An 18,456-nucleotide genomic window follows, 5' to 3' on the forward strand; every position below is an offset into this window, starting at 1 on the left:
ATATATATAAAAATCTTTTGAAAATATATTATCTTATTAAAATTAGTGATTTTTGTCATTGGCTCAAGTTAAGACTAGACAATGATATCTTTACTTCTTTTTTTCTACTAGAAAATCCTAGAATTTTATTCCTACCACACATGATATAGTGCTCCAGCTAATGTCATTCTGTAAATTTCAATAGTGTTTCTTCTTCCATTGCAATTTGTTATAACCAGGGGCGTAGGCACATGCAACTCGTCAATTGGACACCCTTCGTCGGAAAAAAATATTGTATATATACGTAAATTGATACACAAAAGTGATTAAATAACATATTTTGGACACCCTTGATATAATAGGTTGTTGTAGCCTAGTGATTTTAGACCTTTTTAATGGGTTTCAAACACCTTGAATGAATTAGTGGTCACATGTTTGAATCTCACTAGCAATAAAAAAAATTTTAAAAAAAGGACCTTTTGTTATGTAATTTCTCGACACCCTTCATTAAATTTTTGGCTTCGCCACTGATTATAACCCAGTTACAATCCAATGGAGGCCTTAATAAGCCCTACCATCTTAATAAATCTCCTTCATACCTCTAATAAGATGGTACATTCAAACAATAATGTGATGTTTGTTTCATCTACAGTTTGACACAAATTAAAGGACATGTTGCTTTATCAACAAGTCGCCATAGTGTTAGCTTGTCTATGATAAGCAACTTGTTATAGATTGTTGAATTGTGTTCGCGATAAAGTATTTTTCGTAAAACTTTCGATCGTCATTACGTTAATGCATATTGTCCGATTGCCAATAATAGCTGAATGAAATCATAAATTGAGAAACAAAGTGTGTATTGTGTTGGGTTATGAAGGAGATTAAGGCGTTATGCGGAAGCTTACAATTGCAAATCAGATAACAAAAACTTATACTAAAAATCAAAACATTATTATATCAAAACTAATATAAAGAAAAAACATTGAAACTTTAGAGAGAATAAATCTCCTCATAAACACGACTCTTAAACGACTACATTGTGGATGTAATTGATTTTGTGTTAGAAGAAACAAACCTATATTTATAGAGTCCTAAAACCTTTCCTACTAGAAAAGAACTAGCTACTCCAAAACCTTTTCCTAAGAGGAAAGAATAAACCAAATAAATGAATAAACTTTATGTTGGTGTATATGTATTTTATTATTAAAATAAAATATTAAGTGCATATGTTAATGAGCATGAAAGAATATTATATTTTTCCTTGAAAAAACATTTATGGTAATGTTTTATCTTTCCTTTAAGGAAAAATAAATCTTAAATTATGATAAGAAAATCAGGCAGAACCCTAACATATTGACTATTGACCATTGATGGAAATTGTGGATTGAATTGAATGTAAGTTGGCTTCACACGTAAAGAATATATATATATATTACTAATATAAGTGGTGGGGAAAATTGTGGCTTTGAATTAAATTTTGGAAGCCGAATCCAACTCAATAGCCAATAAGAAACGTTTTACATATTGCAGCACCATGTGATCCTTTACTCCCTCCTTCACAAATTCACAATCCAAGCACTCTTTTTACACATGGCATCTCCTCTATCTCTAACAACATATCCTCCCTAAATATACCTCACACTTTTCTTTTACCCTTTTTGATCTTTTTCCCTTTTCACTTTTTTCTTCCTACTTTCCACGTATTATAATATTCTACTATCTTACAACCACATAAATTCATGTGTTCTATCTTGATTCTTGACCCCTATGAAACCAAACAAAATATATTCTTCAATAAGATGTTTTTTTCATTATGCGGAGGTAATTAGCTATAATATGATATAATTTTAATGTATTGAGGATATAATTCTCTAGATGAAAGCTAAACGGTAAGAGATAATCTCCTTGAACTCTAAGTTTGAAGAAGAGTTTTGGTTTGAAGTATAGGGAGAGAGGAAGACCACTGAATCATTTGGCTTAGGATGAAAAACTGAGAGACGAGAATCTGTTTTTACAAACCTTTGAAAACTTCTCTTTTTCATAAAAAAATAGAGAGGCGAATTAATATATTTATTGAATTCGTCGAAACTAATAAGACTCAAATCCGCAACTTCTGCTTTGACATGGTGGTGCTTGATGCTTTCCCTTATTAGCATTATTATTTAGTAATCATGTTGTTCTTTTTCATCGATATGTGTATTACTACATATTTTTTTTACTTGCTATGTATCTCGCTATTTTATTATATCATACTTTGATTTCCTTTTTTATTTGTCGAGTTGAGGGTTTTATAAAAAAAACCTCTCTACACCACAAAAGTTAAGGATAAGGTCTATTTGTATTCTATTATATAGGCCTTGATCTAACTTAAAAGATTATATTGAATATGTTATTATTTGAAATACGGAAATAAAAAAAGTTTGCTTTTTCTTAGAATATATAGCAATCTTTAGTACACAAAAAATTAACCCGATTATCATATTCCTCAATGTAAATTTTGCTCTCGCTTGCATACCTCAAATTAAATGAAGATAAACATATACTTCCTTCTTTCATTTTCACTTATTCATAATGAATTTTGCATTTATTTTAAAAAATAATAAATGAAATGCATGTTTCATTATGATATCCATATTCACTGGTGTCATAGTCTTAATGGACTTGACAAATAATTTGAAATGAGTGATATAATTAGTGTTAATGGTAAAGCAAAATAATAATTATTATTTTTCTCTTGATACACTAAAATGGATAAGAAAAAATGAAAATATGTTTTTAATACAAGTAAAATTAATCGGAGAGAGTAATTTTCTAGACAAAATAATGAAGTTTTCTGCATACATAATTATCAAGTTCTACTTGCACTTTTGTCATTTAACAAAGCTAATACGTTTTTTCTTAATAAGTAGGTATTTATTTTCCAAGAGAGCTTACCAGTTAACATGTCCTTTTCTCATCCTTCATTTTCATAACAATTATTTGTGCCAATATGCCTTTGCCTTTCGTTCTTGAAAAAAGCTAAATAAAAGCAATTTAAAGTTTTATGTGAGCTAGAGAACAAAAATGTACATAAACAATCATACATCAGAGGACCACATGGTGGCGTGCGGTCACGTGGCCGTTTGAGAGACAAAAGTTACAAAACAATCAGATCACCACATATTATGTCTCACACTTATACATGACATAATTCCATTAAATGAAAAATTAAAAGTAGAATTAACAAAACAAGAAAAAGCTAATCCAAATTAGGAAAAGATGTTTGTATTATATTTTATTAGACACCAAGGTGACAAAAGTTAATTTATGGTGTACTAGTAGTGTTATAATTAAGACATCATCCACTTCTCTCACGCAACTGATGCAAGTGGCGTTAAGAGACAAGTTGCTCAACAACAACTATATACCTGGTGAAATCAGAGTATACGCAAACTTTACTCCTACCTTGTCGACGTAGAAAGGCACAAAAGTTACTCAGTTAGGACCTAAAAAGCGAGTTAAGGAGTAAACATTGGTTGCTTCTATATTTGGAAGCAATTGATCTAAAAATCATTTACGAAGTCAAAGTATGACAAACCTTTCATTTTTCAATTCATCCAGCAAGAGACAGCAAATTAAATCTCACTCTTGACAGATTTCACAGCGACTTTCTTGTGAAATCTCATAAACTGTCCAAGTTCAACCTAAGTTTAAGATATACAAGTCAAATCTGGGATCTGATTTATCAGGTGGAATGGATAATCAACTTGTTTGCTACTAAGCGGATGCCAGCATTCTGTTGGACGTCATATGAATCCACTGAGAAGTAAGCATCTACGAACGTTCCCGCTGTTATCAAGGATTCCAGTTCTTCCACATCAAATTTACTAAAGATCACGAGCTTCTCTGTTGTGGAAGATTCTTTCTGGTATATCTCCGTGATCCAACGGAAAATATTGCCATCTATAACAGTTGGTAAACTGCATGTTTACACATGTTAGAAGTTAGCTAATAGCACAAGAGGACTATCATCAGTAAAAAGAGACTGCTTGCTCCGATAAATGAAGCAGGATTAACAGAGGACGTTAAATATCACATCGCCACTTTATCTGGTGTATTTCACAACTCTTATGTCCTAACTTATAATAAGAATCTTGGGATAACCATAAAACTAAAGAACTCGTAAGTAACTCAAGTAGTGACTCGATCGGGATAAGGGCACATAATTTGTTAGTGACATATATCCACCCTCTAACATTAGAAATCCTGAGGTGAGAATGGATGATTTTTTTTTTAACATGAACTAAACATGCAAGAAAATGGCAAGCATGTTACCTGGTCTTGGAAAACTAAGCATATTCACTTGTAGGAGGGGGTCTTAACTTACTTTAAACGGACAGTAGGATAGTTCATAAATCCAAGCTTTCTAGTAACCACAGGCCTCCACTCTGAGCTGCTACCTGAGTCAACAGATAGCTTTTGAGCCCGATCATCAACTACATCCAAGATTTTGCACAGGTCCGATGATGCATCAACCACAAAACTCAGTCGTGGCCAACCAGCTTTATTAACATACTTTTTACTAATATCAAACCGCACCTTCATTCGTCTACAACAAACTAGTAGTTCACCATAGTCGTGCAATACTTGTATCTTCTGAGACCCACGATAAAAAGGGATAAGACTTACCGAGACAGAAGGTATGGAGATTTCATTTGGTTCTAAGAAGTCAGTCCAGCCAATGCAGCTCTCAGTTGCAGTTGTGGAAGATCCTGGAGAATATGAACCAGATTCATCTTCCATGACTTCTGACAGAAGGAATTCTTCCAATTCGTCCATGTTAAAAGGATTGATTTCTGCTGTAGATTCGACATGACTTTCTATCTTGATGCTTGGTGAGGGTGTATCTGCACTGAATCCCGTCTTCTCTGGAGTAGCTCTCCCAATTGTTCGGCTTCTTGTAATAGCATTAGGAGACACCCAACTATTCTCTGTAAATATGTCTGGCAGGCTGGATTCCTGCAGCAAAGCCAAATTCATTACTCTGTTCAGCCCAAACAGAAGTTAAGAAAGCAAATAATATCAAATCTGAGTTCATAACATCTACGTGAATGCATCCATTTAAGAACGAGCTAAGTGTCAAGAAGGCCAATGGAAGTACCAGAACCAAAAGGAATGAAAATACAATAGGATCCAGTCTGGGACACTGGATTAAAATCCAGACAAGGTTTAACTTTATTACTTGCAGAGCTTCAGTATTATATAAACATTTGATGAATTAAATTTTGGTCAGTCCACCAAAGGCCATCCTAAGGGTCATGACAGAGGCTCAGCAGTGGCAACCTGTCCTTTAACTCTATATCAACACACAAAGTGTTAAACCAGTCAAGTTGTGACGAGTTCTACATCATATGTTATCCTAGTTGTCAAACTCTTGCCTTTGCCAGTAGTCAGCCAAAAGCCAACTCATATGGCAAGAAATTAACTTTCAACATTCTCCAACTTTTAGCGCGATGCACCTAGTTTAGATGTATCCCACTCAATATTAATGGCTGTCAAAGGACCCGACAAGGAACAATGAGAGTAATGTGACAAGTAATTAACTTTCAACATTCTCCAACTTTATGCATCATCACCAAACATACAAACAAAAAACATTAGCTGTGATGGATGACTAGCTTACCATAAACAAGACAGTTGCACAGTACTTCAGCACTTCAAGATTCATTTGGACATCATCCAAACTCCTGAAAATAATCGCAGGGAATATTTGCAAACTCAATATCAATTGAAAGAGTAAAACTTGCAATTCCACATAAAAGAACCATCCAAAGTACCAAATGAAGAGGACATTACATTTCCTATAACAAGAGTGACCATCTCAATCCCCTGCTTCAACAGGGGCCAGAAAAAAGAATGCTAAAAACAAGGTGGTAACTTACAGAACAAAGTTGAGGAAAACAAGAAAAAGAAGACATGAAGCAAACTGTATGAACATATTCTATTATGCTTATTTTAGTATACTGAGCAAGAACAAGCACATTGAGAAGTTAAAAAGAAGGAAATAAGCCTAGTCCACATTGTCCAACCTACTAGTCCATAAAGGTACACAGCAGGACCAAAGAACATAAAGCTCACGTTACAAAAAATATTTTTCAACAAAGGGGAAAAGCACACACAAAAAAGGAAAAACTCTTTTACCTATGTATTTGCTGTCCAAGGCCAAAATAAGTAGCAAGAGAGGCCAGCTGATAAATGAAATTAAAAAAAATAAATACCAATCAGCAGCCAACCCAAGAAAGTAAGAATTCATCACTTGTACCCTTGAGATTACATCCATTCTCTTATTTAGCAGAAATGGCCTAGACTGCAAGTGTAAAATGTCCAATATGCAGTGTAAAGTATGGTTGCATCAAACACTCCTGCTTGTTTCTCAGTGTCTGGTATCTAGTGATGGATACTTTTCCAATTTTCTCTTTTTTTAACTTCATAATAAGACTAAAACAGAGTTTGCAGAAATAGAAGTTAGAACAGAATTACATTAATCCATTTTACTAACATAAAAAAGTGAGATTTGGGAGGATGGAAATTATCACGACTTCAAGTTTGAAAAAAGAAAACCCCGAAGATGACAAAAGAAAGTATATGCTCCTAGATGACATGCTTCACAAAAATAGGGTAATTTATTAGGCTAATATAAGCACTTATTGGATGGAGTATTTGTAAACAAAGTCTTTTATTTCCGTTTCCTTCATTGTTCAGTGACTTGAATAGAGAAAAAGATATCGATAACCATTGAAGCAAGCTCTTGCCAAATCTGATGAACAGAAAAATGCATCAACCACGTTGATTTATTAATTAATTGATTAGTTCTAGTCCAGTAACTAATATTGCCTTCTTTTCCATATAGGGGAATATTTATATACCTTCATGTCACCAGCTCTCCTTCCAAATCTCTGAGTCAATAAGGCCAATGTATCAATAATTCCTTTAGGCTCTGGTGCTGGCTTATTAATCCCAGCAAATGCTTCCCGTATCCTGTGACAATCAAATTTCAGTATATTGTGGCCTGCCCATATTCTCCCTGCACGAACCACACAACAAGCATGTATTAGCCATCCTAAAACTCAATCAATCGAAAATACAGCTCAAAAACACTGAAAATGAATAAACTTTCAAACGGAACGTAGAAAGAGATAAACAGGGGAGCTGGATGGTGTAAAGCTAACCATGGAGAATGTCATAGACTTTGTCAGCGATTTCAGCGAAGGTGGGAGCAGATGTGACTGCTTCCGGGTTAATGCCGTTACAGCGAACAGAGAGGGTGGGAATGAGGGAGAGATCAGTGGGCCGTACGAGAGTAGAATAAGTCTCTAGCTCGACGAGCTTCCTTGGACAAACAAGAATAGCCCCAAACTCCAAGATCGCAAATCCCTGTCCGGGTCGGGTCGGTACAGTAGTTTCAACATCGAAGAAGGCTACCTCCATCCTCTCATCGCCCATCATCATCAACTCCGAAAATCAAAAACTAGCGAGGAAAAATGGTTCTTTCTTCCGGCAGCTTTTATGGATATCAGATATGTAGAGACGTGCATGAGAAATGTTTCACAGGGAAGGAAGAAGCTTCCTTTATTTGCTTACTGATTTTGCAGGTTCAAATTTTTCTATTCATGGTCTATCCCGCCAACATTTTTATTTTCAAAATTTTCAAAAAAATAAATAAATCATATTCAGACGCTTAATGAAAATAAATGAAGCCTAATACAGGATTTTATCACATATTATTTCCAAAAGTAATTTGATAAATTTAAAATAGGTTCAATTTTTGGGCAGAGAGGGTATAACTGCTGAGTGCTGAGCCGTATTCTTTGTTTAGCGCGTCAAATGAAGGAGTACTATTATATTGTTAGTAGTTCAATCGTGTATGCCACTACAACCTGAACATTAGTACACCTCGACAGTTCGACCTCACCTCACGTCTATCTTCCTTTGCTTACAAATCTATATGAAGAAGCTTGAGATGTTTTCAAAAATTCAGGTAATGTCTATCTTTGTGAACAAATTCGGATCTGATCATATAAAACTGGCTAATTCGAACAAAGAAACTTTTATCATTTTGTTCTCAAACTATTCAACTGGATGAGACGGATGTATTTTCAAACACATTGTACATCAAACTATTAATTCCCCCTCTGAAATATTTGGTGGATAACCTTGCAATTTGGCTTGACTAGTGAGCACACCAAGCATCTCATAGACTGAACAAGAGTGCTTGTGACTTAGGTCACTGGCCAGAAAATTATGAGTGATACCGTCAGCTTCAATTTTGCTTTGACCTGGAGACTTGTTAACTCCCATTCCAAACATCTTCTGTCTCGTGATTACAACATCCTGCCACCTCTTTTCAGTTGCATATAGATTTGACAAGAGCACGAAGTAGCCAGCAGCTCTATCAGGTTCAAGCTCCACAGCCAACTTTTGAGCTATGCTAGAAGCTAATCTCACATTTTTGTGTATCTTGCATCCACTAAGAAGAGCACCCCAAACAGCCTCATTTGGCTTCATAGGCATTGTCTCAACAAGCGCCGTGGCTTCATCAAAAAGTCCAGCACGACTTAGCATATCAACCATGCATCCATAGTGCTCAATCCTCGGCTCAATATACCAAGTCTCTTTCATACATCTAAAGTATCGGTATCCCTCATTGACATAACCAGCATGACTGCAAGCAAACAGAACACCTAAGAATGTTATCTCATCCGGCCTAACATCATTTCCTCCCCAGTTTTCCATCTGCTGGAAAATAGTAAGAGCCTCATGTGCATACCCTTGTTTTGCAAAACCTGTGATCATACTGGTCCAAGAAACTGAGTTTCTTCTTGGCATCCCTTCAAATACCCTATAAGCTTCCTCTATGTCACCACAACTAGCATACATATGTATAAGTGCATTGTGAAATGACACCAGCACCGGCTCATTCCTCAACTGTGAGGACTCAACAACACTTGAATGAATCCACTTCCCCAGATCCAGAGCTCCCAATTCAGCACACGCTGATAAAACAGCCACCAAGGTCACCTGATCGAATTCCACATGGTTCCTTTGCATAAGGCGAAACAAAGCTAGTGCCTGTTGACATCTTCCATTCTGCGTACATCCTGCAATCACCGTCGTCCAGGAAACAACATTCTTATCTGGCATCTCATCGAAAATTCTAATAGCCTCATCAACATCCCCATTTCTAAAATACCCAAACAGCAACGAATTCCAAGTCACAACATTTTTCTCGATCATTTCATCAAACACCTTCCGTGCATCATCAATGCAGTTTTGCCCTCTGGTAGTTGAATATAAATTAACCAAATTAGTCTGAACATATACATTTAGCAAAGACCATTTTTTAACAATCTTCCCATGAACCTGCTGACCTTCCCTGAACAAACCCCCTTTTGCGCAACCATTAAGTACATAGGAATATGTGTACCCATCAGGCATAGCAGTTGATATTTCCATTTGATTAAAAAGTTCAATAGATTCCTGTGGGTTTTCGCTACGGGCATGACACCTAATAATTTGGTTCCAAAGGGTGGTGCTTGGACTTCGAACTTGACTGAAAATATGGTCGGCATATTTGAGACTGTAAGATGTTAAGAAAGGAGAAAGTAATCTTACAAGAATGAAATTTTTCTGGGTAAATCCATTGGTGATAACGTGGGCGTGAATTTGTGTTAGCTGTTTGATGGATTTGCAGCTCTGCAAGAGAGAGAAGAGTCGTTGTTGGAGAGCTCTTGATCCTCTCTGCTTGGCGGGAACTGATTCTTCAACTGACATTCAATTTCCCAAAATATAATTGAAGTAGGGTACCCTTTTATACTAGCAACTCATTATTTGGACTTCGGTCTATTGACATACTCTGCAGTGTCTAGATAACTTTTGAGCAGTACCAAAAAAAAGAAACAAAGTACAAGAAACAATGACTACAACAAAATAATAGTGAAGAACAAGAAACCGAAGTTCGTATTTTTAAACAGATGAAAGGCTGAAAAGGAAGCTCATTTCCTTTAAATTCAGACACTGTTGTAAATGAACGTAAGACCAGACTTCTAAGTTATAACTTATAACAGAGCTACTTCCTTGCCATAAAATCTAAGCTCTGCACATTGTGCCAAATGATAAGATTCTTGCATAAGGTGGCCAAGCCTTTTACAAGCGTAGCACAATCCCAAATCAATTTCCCTAAACATCTTAAACCAACAAGAATTAATCTGAGCCTGAAAAGCTATCTGAATTCCAATCCAACCAAGACCATATTGTTGTTCTCTGACTTGCTGAGGAAAAAGATTTCTGCAGTAGATAGCTACTCTCTCTTGTATGTCATCAAAGCTTGTGCTAAGAAATCAATGGACACAGAAGGGAAACAAACCCATACCCTTGTCATCAAACTCGGCTACGAACCCATCATTTTTCTTCAAACATCGCTCATGGATATGTACGCTGCAACTACAAATGTTAGTAATGTGCACAAGGTGTTTGACGAAATACCCAACAAGAATGTTGTGTGCTGGACTTCACTGATTTCTGCGTATGTGCGAAATCAGAAACCATACAGAGCCATAGAGGTATTCAGGCAAATGCAAATGGATGGTGTAGAGCCTGATCAGGTAACATTCACTGTTGCCCTGTCGGCCTGTGCTGATATGGGGGCATTGGATAAAGGGGTGTGGATTCATGATCTTATAAGTCGAAAGCCGGAGTTTAGTGAGGATTTATCTTTAATGAATTCTCTGGTGAACATGTATGTAAAATGTGGGGATATAAGAAAAGCTATGTTAGTGTTTGATAATATTAGAGTTAAGGATGTTAGGACTTGGACATCCATGATTGTTGGGCATGCATTACACGGCCAAGCAGAGGAAGCGCTAAGGCTGTTTTCAACATTGGAAGAAGAAAACAAGTTAAGATCAAGTCAAAGCCGAGGAACTAAGGACCAATTACTTGTTCCGAATGATGTTATGTTTATAGGGGTTCTAATGGCTTGTTCCCATGCGGGGATGGTGGAAGAGGGGAAAAGATATTTTAGAAGTATGATTGAAGAGTATGGCATAAAGCCCAGGCTTTCTCACTTTGGCTGCATGGTGGATCTGTTATGTCGTCTTGGACTGCTAAAAGAGGCATATAGCTTTATTTTGGCAATGCCAATTCAGCCAAATGCAGTTATATGGAGGACCTTATTAGGTGCCTCTGGTGTTCATGGCAACGAAGAACTTGCTGCAGTGGCTCAGTCTAAATTACGTGAGTTAAACGCTAGTCTAGTTGGTGATGATGTTGCGTTGTCTAATATCTATGCTGCCAAGGGCATGTGGGAGGAGAAAATAATGCTTAGACATGAGATGACACAAAGGAGAACTCCTGGCTGTAGTTCAGTTGAGGTGGGGAAGTTGCATTCTTGAATGTTAGTGCAGAAAAAGTGATTAACCTTTGGATTAGTTTCTTGCTCACTTCATAGGTACATAATTGCCAGATTTTTATCAAGGACATTAAGGGTGTGTCCTTGAAAAATATTTTGTAGGAATATAAGTGGATTTCTTACTTATTTTCTCGTGTTGCTGCTCCTAATCCGCTTTTTCCTACTCCGTCTCCTCCTCCTCCTTCGTACAATAAATTGTTTTCTTAGTTATTTAACGTATAGTTAGTATTGACAAACTTCAGTTAAAAATCAAAAGGGTTGTTGCTCCTCTTCCACTTCTTCCTCCTAGTCTCCTTCTCCCTCTTCACATCCTCCTCCTCCTCCTCTTATAATAGTCCAATCATTTTTGAGAAATCTCTGATTGGACAACTGAAATTATTTGAATAAGTTTGGGACATTTGACAACTTAAATTATTTGAATAACTCCAAATATTGATCTTTTCGCCAAACTTCAAACATACGAATCTAAAGTTTGGGACACTATGTCAAACTTGACAAAAAAAAATTGTATTAACAAAATTTTGCAACTTTAGTCGCATATGTTTGAAGTTGATTCCGAAATGTTGAGATGGCAAATAAGGCGGGGGGAGGACAGGGCAAGGAAACACTTAAACGGGTAGTTGGGGGCTTTGGGTGGGGCAATTGCTTTTTTGAAAATCTAAATAGTGGCAGGATAGAAGGCGGGTCAGTAGTGTTAGACAACAAGTAATATATCTTTTCTTCTACTATATGTGATACAATGGCTATGATACATACTTCATGAAGTTGTTTAGATATATTTAATTTAATATCAGATACAATAATCATGCAACGCGCCCATTCCATAGTTTAATTAGATGAATCAAATACAATATCAACTTTGTATAGGTATGCGTTTATAGATTTTTGGGTAAACTACGTAAATTTCACTACTTTAGATCCTAATTACAAGGATTCCCATTAGTTTTTTATATTACTTTATATACCATTTTTTGGCCTTCGGATACATGTATCATGGCCGGTCAGATACATGTATCCATCAGATTTAAAAATTGAGATACACTATTTAATTGCTTTTGAATTAAAGATTGTAACTTATTTCCTTAATTAAAGAAGTAAATGATGGAAATTAACAACCAAAACGGATATAGAGGATTCTTCCAAATCAACTCTTACCACTTTTACTAAAATATCGAAATCATAAACCTTAGTATTTCTGAAATTGTAAACTTCACCTTCTTTGTCAATACCTTTCCGTGTATCCTCAAGTTTCGAGATTTTTTTTCCAAATGGTAAATATCACAGTATTATTTAGGCATTCGGATTCATGGCTCTCTGAAATCAAATACAAAAATTAAGATTCGCTAGAACACAATTTAGTAGTGCGCAACTTGCCGACACTGATTTCTGGTCTTGACAACGTTTCTGGGCCATCCAACATGGAGTGCTGCTTTGTTAAGTCAGCCCAGGTGGTGCTCCTTGGCACCCCATCTACTCCCACTCTATGTCAATTCCTCCTCGAAAGGAATGACACAATCAGTATTATTGCTGATAGAATAATATTGCATATCACCAAAAAATCAACCAAATCAAAACACACTAAATTTGTCCATGGCTTTAACATTGACAGATTTCATAACTATTAATTGAGTGTACACGCAAAAGCATTGAGATCAGCTATATAATGGAAGACAATTTGATTACAACAATAATATAAGGGTGTCAAAAATGAACTCAAACATAGGTAACCCGTCCAAAATTTTAAGGGTTGGGCTCAAGATAATTTGAATTGAGTTTAATCTCAACTCATTCAAGCCTAACCCATTTTAAGAGAATCCTCAATTGAGCCCAATTCAATCTCCAATTTCAACCCGTTTTAAAATTATTTATTAAGAGATGTTCCTATATTGAAGGTATGAATTTATTATCTTATTTAATATTCTTTTAGGATTTATCTATCCATTTGTTAATTTTTTTTAAAAAAAATCTTGAGTTGAAATTCAAATTGTGATTATAAAAGTTAAATATCACTATGTTAAAATTATTGAGATTAAGCGGGTCAAATTGGGCGGGTCAAGACCCAACCCATTTTTTAGCCCATTTGAGCCCAAAGTAAACTTGGGCGGGTCAAGACCCAACCCGATTTCTATTTCAACCCATTTTAATATCTCTAATTTCACCTCAACCCGCCCATTTGACACCCCTACTGAATAATGAAATTCGAAATGAGATGAGAATGAGATATTTTATGGAATTAAAAAGATGTAAATTCGATTGCGGGTTTTATCCATTATTCCTAACAGTTAAAGGTCAAATTTTTGGATGTAGTAATAATGGTGAAATATCTTTTGAGCGAGATACATCAATTGTTCGATTGGGAGTTGAAATTAGAACTGAAACTACATGTAATGCTACTTCAGATACATATATAAAATTTCGTTCATTTCTTTTCCAAAAACACAAAAAGTGTATAAATATTCTTCTTTCTATTAATTTGATTTTCTTTCTTTGAATCTCGATTTATATATATATAAATTTAATTTTTTTTTACAATAATCAATCTTCATTTTGAATTATAACTGTGATGGTGAAGTTATTTTTTAGCCAAATTCATCATCTTTTCGATTTGAAATTGAAAGTGCTAGTGCTGCAAAAATAACTTGAGATACAAAGACAATGAAAGCTTAAATACATTAACATAAAATAATCAGATACATAATGATATTATATCAAATACATTAATAAATATACTAGATATAACCAGAGAGGCATATGCATGCCAGATACATTACCATAAAAATCAGATACAAGACATTAACGATTTAGGTACATTAATAGAAAGTAAATAAAGGACATTGGAAGTTTAGATACATTAACAAAACGATAGATACATAAAAATATTAAATGAGATACAGGAAAAAAAACACTAGCTACATAGGGCTATTAAAGTCAAGGGCGACTAACCCACAAGCTTGATTGAAGCAGAAAGGGAGGCCAAATTGAATTTGGAAAAATGGTTGAATGTAGAAGAAAGCATCATCAGACAAAAGTCTAGAGTACAATGGTTGAAATTGGGAGATGGAAACGCAGCTTATTTCCATGCTAGCTTGAGGAATAAGCTTGCTCAGAACAAAATAGCTAGTCTAACCAATGTTACTGGGGACATAGTAACAAGCATATTGAAGATGTAGAAGATGAGATACTTGGATTTTACAAAAATCTTCTGGGGACTTGTGCAACTCAATTACCAATTGTGGATGGGCAGCAATGAAAGATGGAAAAATTTTACTATGGTAGAGGCCCAACCAACAAAAGTTGGAAGATGCTCCACCCATTTTTTGACATGTGGATCATGGGCCCAAACTTTTCTTTTTATACATATTTTTACTAAAGAAATTGTGAATAACCAACAAAAGTTGGAAGAGGCTCCACCCATTTTTTGACATGTGGATCATGGGCCCAAACTTTTCTTTTTATACATATTTTTACTAAAGAAATTGTGAATAACCAACAAAAGTTGGAAGAGGCTCCACCCATTTTTTGACATGTGGATCATGGGCCCAAACTTTTCTTTTTATACATATTTTTACTAAAGAAATTGTGAATAACCAACAAAAGTTGGAAGAGGCTCCACCCATTTTTTGACATGTGGATCATGGGCCCAAACTTTTCTTTTTATACATATTTTTACTAAAGAAATTGTGAATAACCAACAAAAGTTGGAAGAGGCTCCACCCATTTTTTGACATGTGGATCATGGGCCCAAACTTTTCTTTTTATACATATTTTTACTAAAGAAATTGTGAATAACCAACAAAAGTTGGAAGAGGCTCCACCCATTTTTTGACATGTGGATCATGGGCCCAAACTTTTCTTTTTATACATATTTTTACTAAAGAAATTGTGAATAACCAACAAAAGTTGGAAGAGGCTCCACCCATTTTTTGACATGTGGATCATGGGCCCAAACTTTTCTTTTTATACATATTTTTACTAAAGAAATTGTGAATAACCAACAAAAGTTGGAAGAGGCTCCACCCATTTTTTGACATGTGGATCATGGGCCCAAACTTTTCTTTTTATACATATTTTTACTAAAGAAATTGTGAATAACCAACAAAAGTTGGAAGAGGCTCCACCCATTTTTTGACATGTGGATCATGGGCCCAAACTTTTCTTTTTATACATATTTTTACTAAAGAAATTGTGAATAACCAACAAAAGTTGGAAGAGGCTCCACCCATTTTTTGACATGTGGATCATGGGCCCAAACTTTTCTTTTTATACATATTTTTACTAAAGAAATTGTGAATAACCAACAAAAGTTGGAAGAGGCTCCACCCATTTTTTGACATGTGGATCATGGGCCCAAACTTTTCTTTTTATACATATTTTTACTAAAGAAATTGTGAATAACCAAATGATAGGACTAAAGAAATATTTGAAGTATAAGTAAATTATATGTTTGTATGAATACTTTATCGAAAAAATCCGAAACAACCCGAAAAACCCAAAAACCCAAAAACCCAAAAAAAACCTGAGGTTGAAAAACCTGAGTTTATTGGTTTGGTTTGGTTTATAAATTTAAAAAAATCCGACACAAATGATTTGGTTTGATATTTGAAAAACCCGAATCAACCCGACCATGTACATCCTTATTTTTCACTTTCAATATAATATTTTAATTTATTTAATTGAAGTTCACATGAACCCCACAATTATCTTGCAATTCCCACTCAAACTTTACATTCTCTCTCCTTTTGGTTTCATTTTTCAACCTTAACTAATGGTTTGGGCCCCATGATCTACATGTCAAAAAATGGGTGGAGCCTCTTCCAACATTTGTTGGTTGGGCCTCTACCATAATAAAAATTTTCTGAAAGATGGACCTAGACTAGATAAAGGTCAGCAAGCACAATTAATAGCACATGTGTCAAGGGAGGAAATAGTACAAGCTTTAAAAGGGATAAATGATAATAAAGCACCAGACTGTGATAGTTTCAATGCATATTTTTTCAAGCAAGCTTAGAGGCAACAGTTGGAGAAGAGCTTATTGAGGCTGTACAAGAATTCTTTGTAACAGGAAAGATACATAAAGCTATAAATTGCACTACAGTGACTCTGATTCCCAAAATTGAACATCCTTCAAAACTTTCAGAGTATAGACTTATTTCATGTTGTACTGTGGTGTACAAAATCATTTCAAAAGTGCTCACTAATAAAATGCAAAATGTGATGGATAGTTTAATAGATAAAGGGCAGTCTGCTTTTGTGCTAGGCAGATTGATCAATGATAAAATCATTCTGAGTACTGAATTGGTCAAGGGCTATGGGAGAAAAGGGATTTCACCCAAATGCATGATGAAAATTGATATGAGAAAAACTTATGATTAAATGGAATGGGAGTTTGTGAAACCGATGCTGATTCAACTATTTTTCCCTATTGTTTTTGTAGATTGGATAGTACAATGCATAAGCACAGTGACTTACACTGTATTGATTAATGGAATTCCCAGTAAACTTTTTGAGGCAAAGAAGGGGCTAAGGCAAGGAGACTCATTATCCCCTTATCTCTTTGTATTAGCCATGGAGTATTTCACAAGATTATTGAAACAACTGAAAAAGTCTCCAAGTTTTAAGTATCACCCAAGATGTGCTAAACTGTAGCTGGTCCAACTAAGTTTTGCTGATGATCTGCTCCTATTTACTAAAGGGGAACTCACATCTGTCAAACAAGTATATGATCTCTTTAAAGTATTTTCAGTCGCCTCAGGACTGGAAGCAAATATAGATAAAAATTCCATTTATTTTGGAGGAGTGTCAACTGAAATGCAGCTGGTCATAATGCAGGATCTAGGATTTTCACAAGGTGCAATGCCTTTTAGATACTTGGGAGTCCCCTTAAGTACTAAGAAAATAACTATTGTGCAATGCCAACCATTGATTGATGAGATTCTAGGAAGGATACAAAGCTGGACATCTAGATTCCTATCATATGCATGAAGGGTTCAGCTAATTAAAAGTGTATTGTTTTCTGTTCAAGTATTTTGGTCTCAAGTTTTTATATTGCCAAAGAAAGTGATCAAATGCATTGAAGGCTTATGCAGAACTTTTTTATGGATTGGAGGGGCATATACTTCAAAGAAAGCATTGGTTGGATCAACTGTGCAAGCCACAAACTGCAGGGGGATTGACTATAGTAAGTATCCAAGAGTGGAACAAGGCAGCCATCTGCAAGCTTTTGTGGAATCTGAACAAGAAAAAAGACAAGTTATGGGTCCAATGGGTGCACATGTACTATGGGAAACAAGGGACAATGTGGAATATCCAAGCAAACCAGGCCTCATGGATGGTGAGGAAGATCTTACAAACTCATAGAGTCTTGGAGGTTGTGGGATGGAATGAACCACAAGTGATACAAATGGAAAAGTTCTCGATTAAAAAGTTGTACCAATTATTGAGAGGGGAATACCCAAAAGTAGAATGGAGAAAGCTGGTATGCAATACTTATGCATGCCCAAAATGGAGCTTTATTTTATTCCTAACATTGCATGAGAGGTTACTGACAAAAGCCAGACTGATTACCTGGGGTAGTGTGGAGGACAACAGATGTATATTGTGTAATGATGGAAATAAGGACATTGAACACCTCTTCTTCAGTTGTTACTACTCAGGCAAGATTTGGCAAAAAGTCTTAAGGTGGCAAGCTATTCAAAAGCAGACATCAGGGTGGAATGAGGAACAAAGATGGGCGCAAGATCATTATAAAGGAAAGCTACCAGAAGCTGAAATATTTCGCCTAACACTTGCAGCAAATGTATATTACATTTGGCAGGAGAGAAACCAGAGGATATTTCAGAAGAAGAATAGAAGTTGTGATGAGTTAGTCAGGAGGATTATCCAAGAAGTTCACATAAAAGGAGGAATGAAGCCAAAACTAAACATGAAATTACAGATGTTAGATTGGTACCCTGTATAATTAATTTCTGATGTGGAATGAATAGGGTAAGTAATGGATAGTAGTAGTTAGATAGATGCTGGAAGTATACAGT

At 35.4% G+C, this 18,456-nt stretch overlaps 4 protein-coding genes across 4 annotated transcripts; 2 read left to right on the plus strand and 2 right to left on the minus strand.

Moving 5' to 3' along the window:
• Positions 1–3,389: 3,389 nt before the first annotated feature.
• On the minus strand, positions 3,390–7,636 carry LOC102593981 (protein NEN1). Its single transcript, XM_006364517.2, has 6 exons — positions 7,188–7,636; positions 6,885–7,042; positions 6,160–6,206; positions 5,642–5,705; positions 4,346–4,977; positions 3,390–3,938 (listed from the first exon to the last, which is right to left on the minus strand). The coding sequence occupies exons 1-6, from the start codon at positions 7,465–7,467 to the stop codon at positions 3,704–3,706; spliced, it is 1,416 nt and encodes a 471-aa protein (XP_006364579.1). The 5' UTR covers positions 7,468–7,636; the 3' UTR covers positions 3,390–3,703.
• Positions 7,637–7,986: 350 nt separating this feature from the next.
• Positions 7,987–9,860, minus strand: LOC102594310 (pentatricopeptide repeat-containing protein At5g66520-like). Its single transcript, XM_006364518.2, has one exon. It carries the CDS (start codon positions 9,787–9,789, stop codon positions 8,131–8,133), a length of 1,659 nt encoding a protein of 552 aa, XP_006364580.1. The 5' UTR covers positions 9,790–9,860; the 3' UTR covers positions 7,987–8,130.
• Positions 9,861–9,940: 80 nt separating this feature from the next.
• On the plus strand, positions 9,941–11,599 carry LOC107058374 (putative pentatricopeptide repeat-containing protein At1g74400). The gene has a single exon (XM_015304005.1). It carries the CDS (start codon positions 10,128–10,130, stop codon positions 11,406–11,408), a length of 1,281 nt encoding a protein of 426 aa, XP_015159491.1. The 5' UTR covers positions 9,941–10,127; the 3' UTR covers positions 11,409–11,599.
• A 4,624-nt stretch (positions 11,600–16,223) lies between these two features.
• LOC107058369 (uncharacterized) lies at positions 16,224–18,383 on the plus strand. Its single transcript, XM_015303999.1, has 5 exons — positions 16,224–16,308; positions 16,425–16,712; positions 16,860–17,036; positions 17,118–17,273; positions 17,512–18,383. Exons 1-5 carry the CDS (start codon positions 16,224–16,226, stop codon positions 18,381–18,383), a joined length of 1,578 nt encoding a protein of 525 aa, XP_015159485.1.
• The last annotated feature ends 73 nt before the right edge of the window (positions 18,384–18,456 follow it).

This window comes from Solanum tuberosum, unplaced genomic scaffold, assembly GCF_000226075.1.
Source record: "Solanum tuberosum cultivar DM 1-3 516 R44 unplaced genomic scaffold, SolTub_3.0 scf00497, whole genome shotgun sequence".
In the NCBI taxonomy this organism is placed as follows: Eukaryota; Viridiplantae; Streptophyta; class Magnoliopsida; order Solanales; family Solanaceae; genus Solanum; species Solanum tuberosum.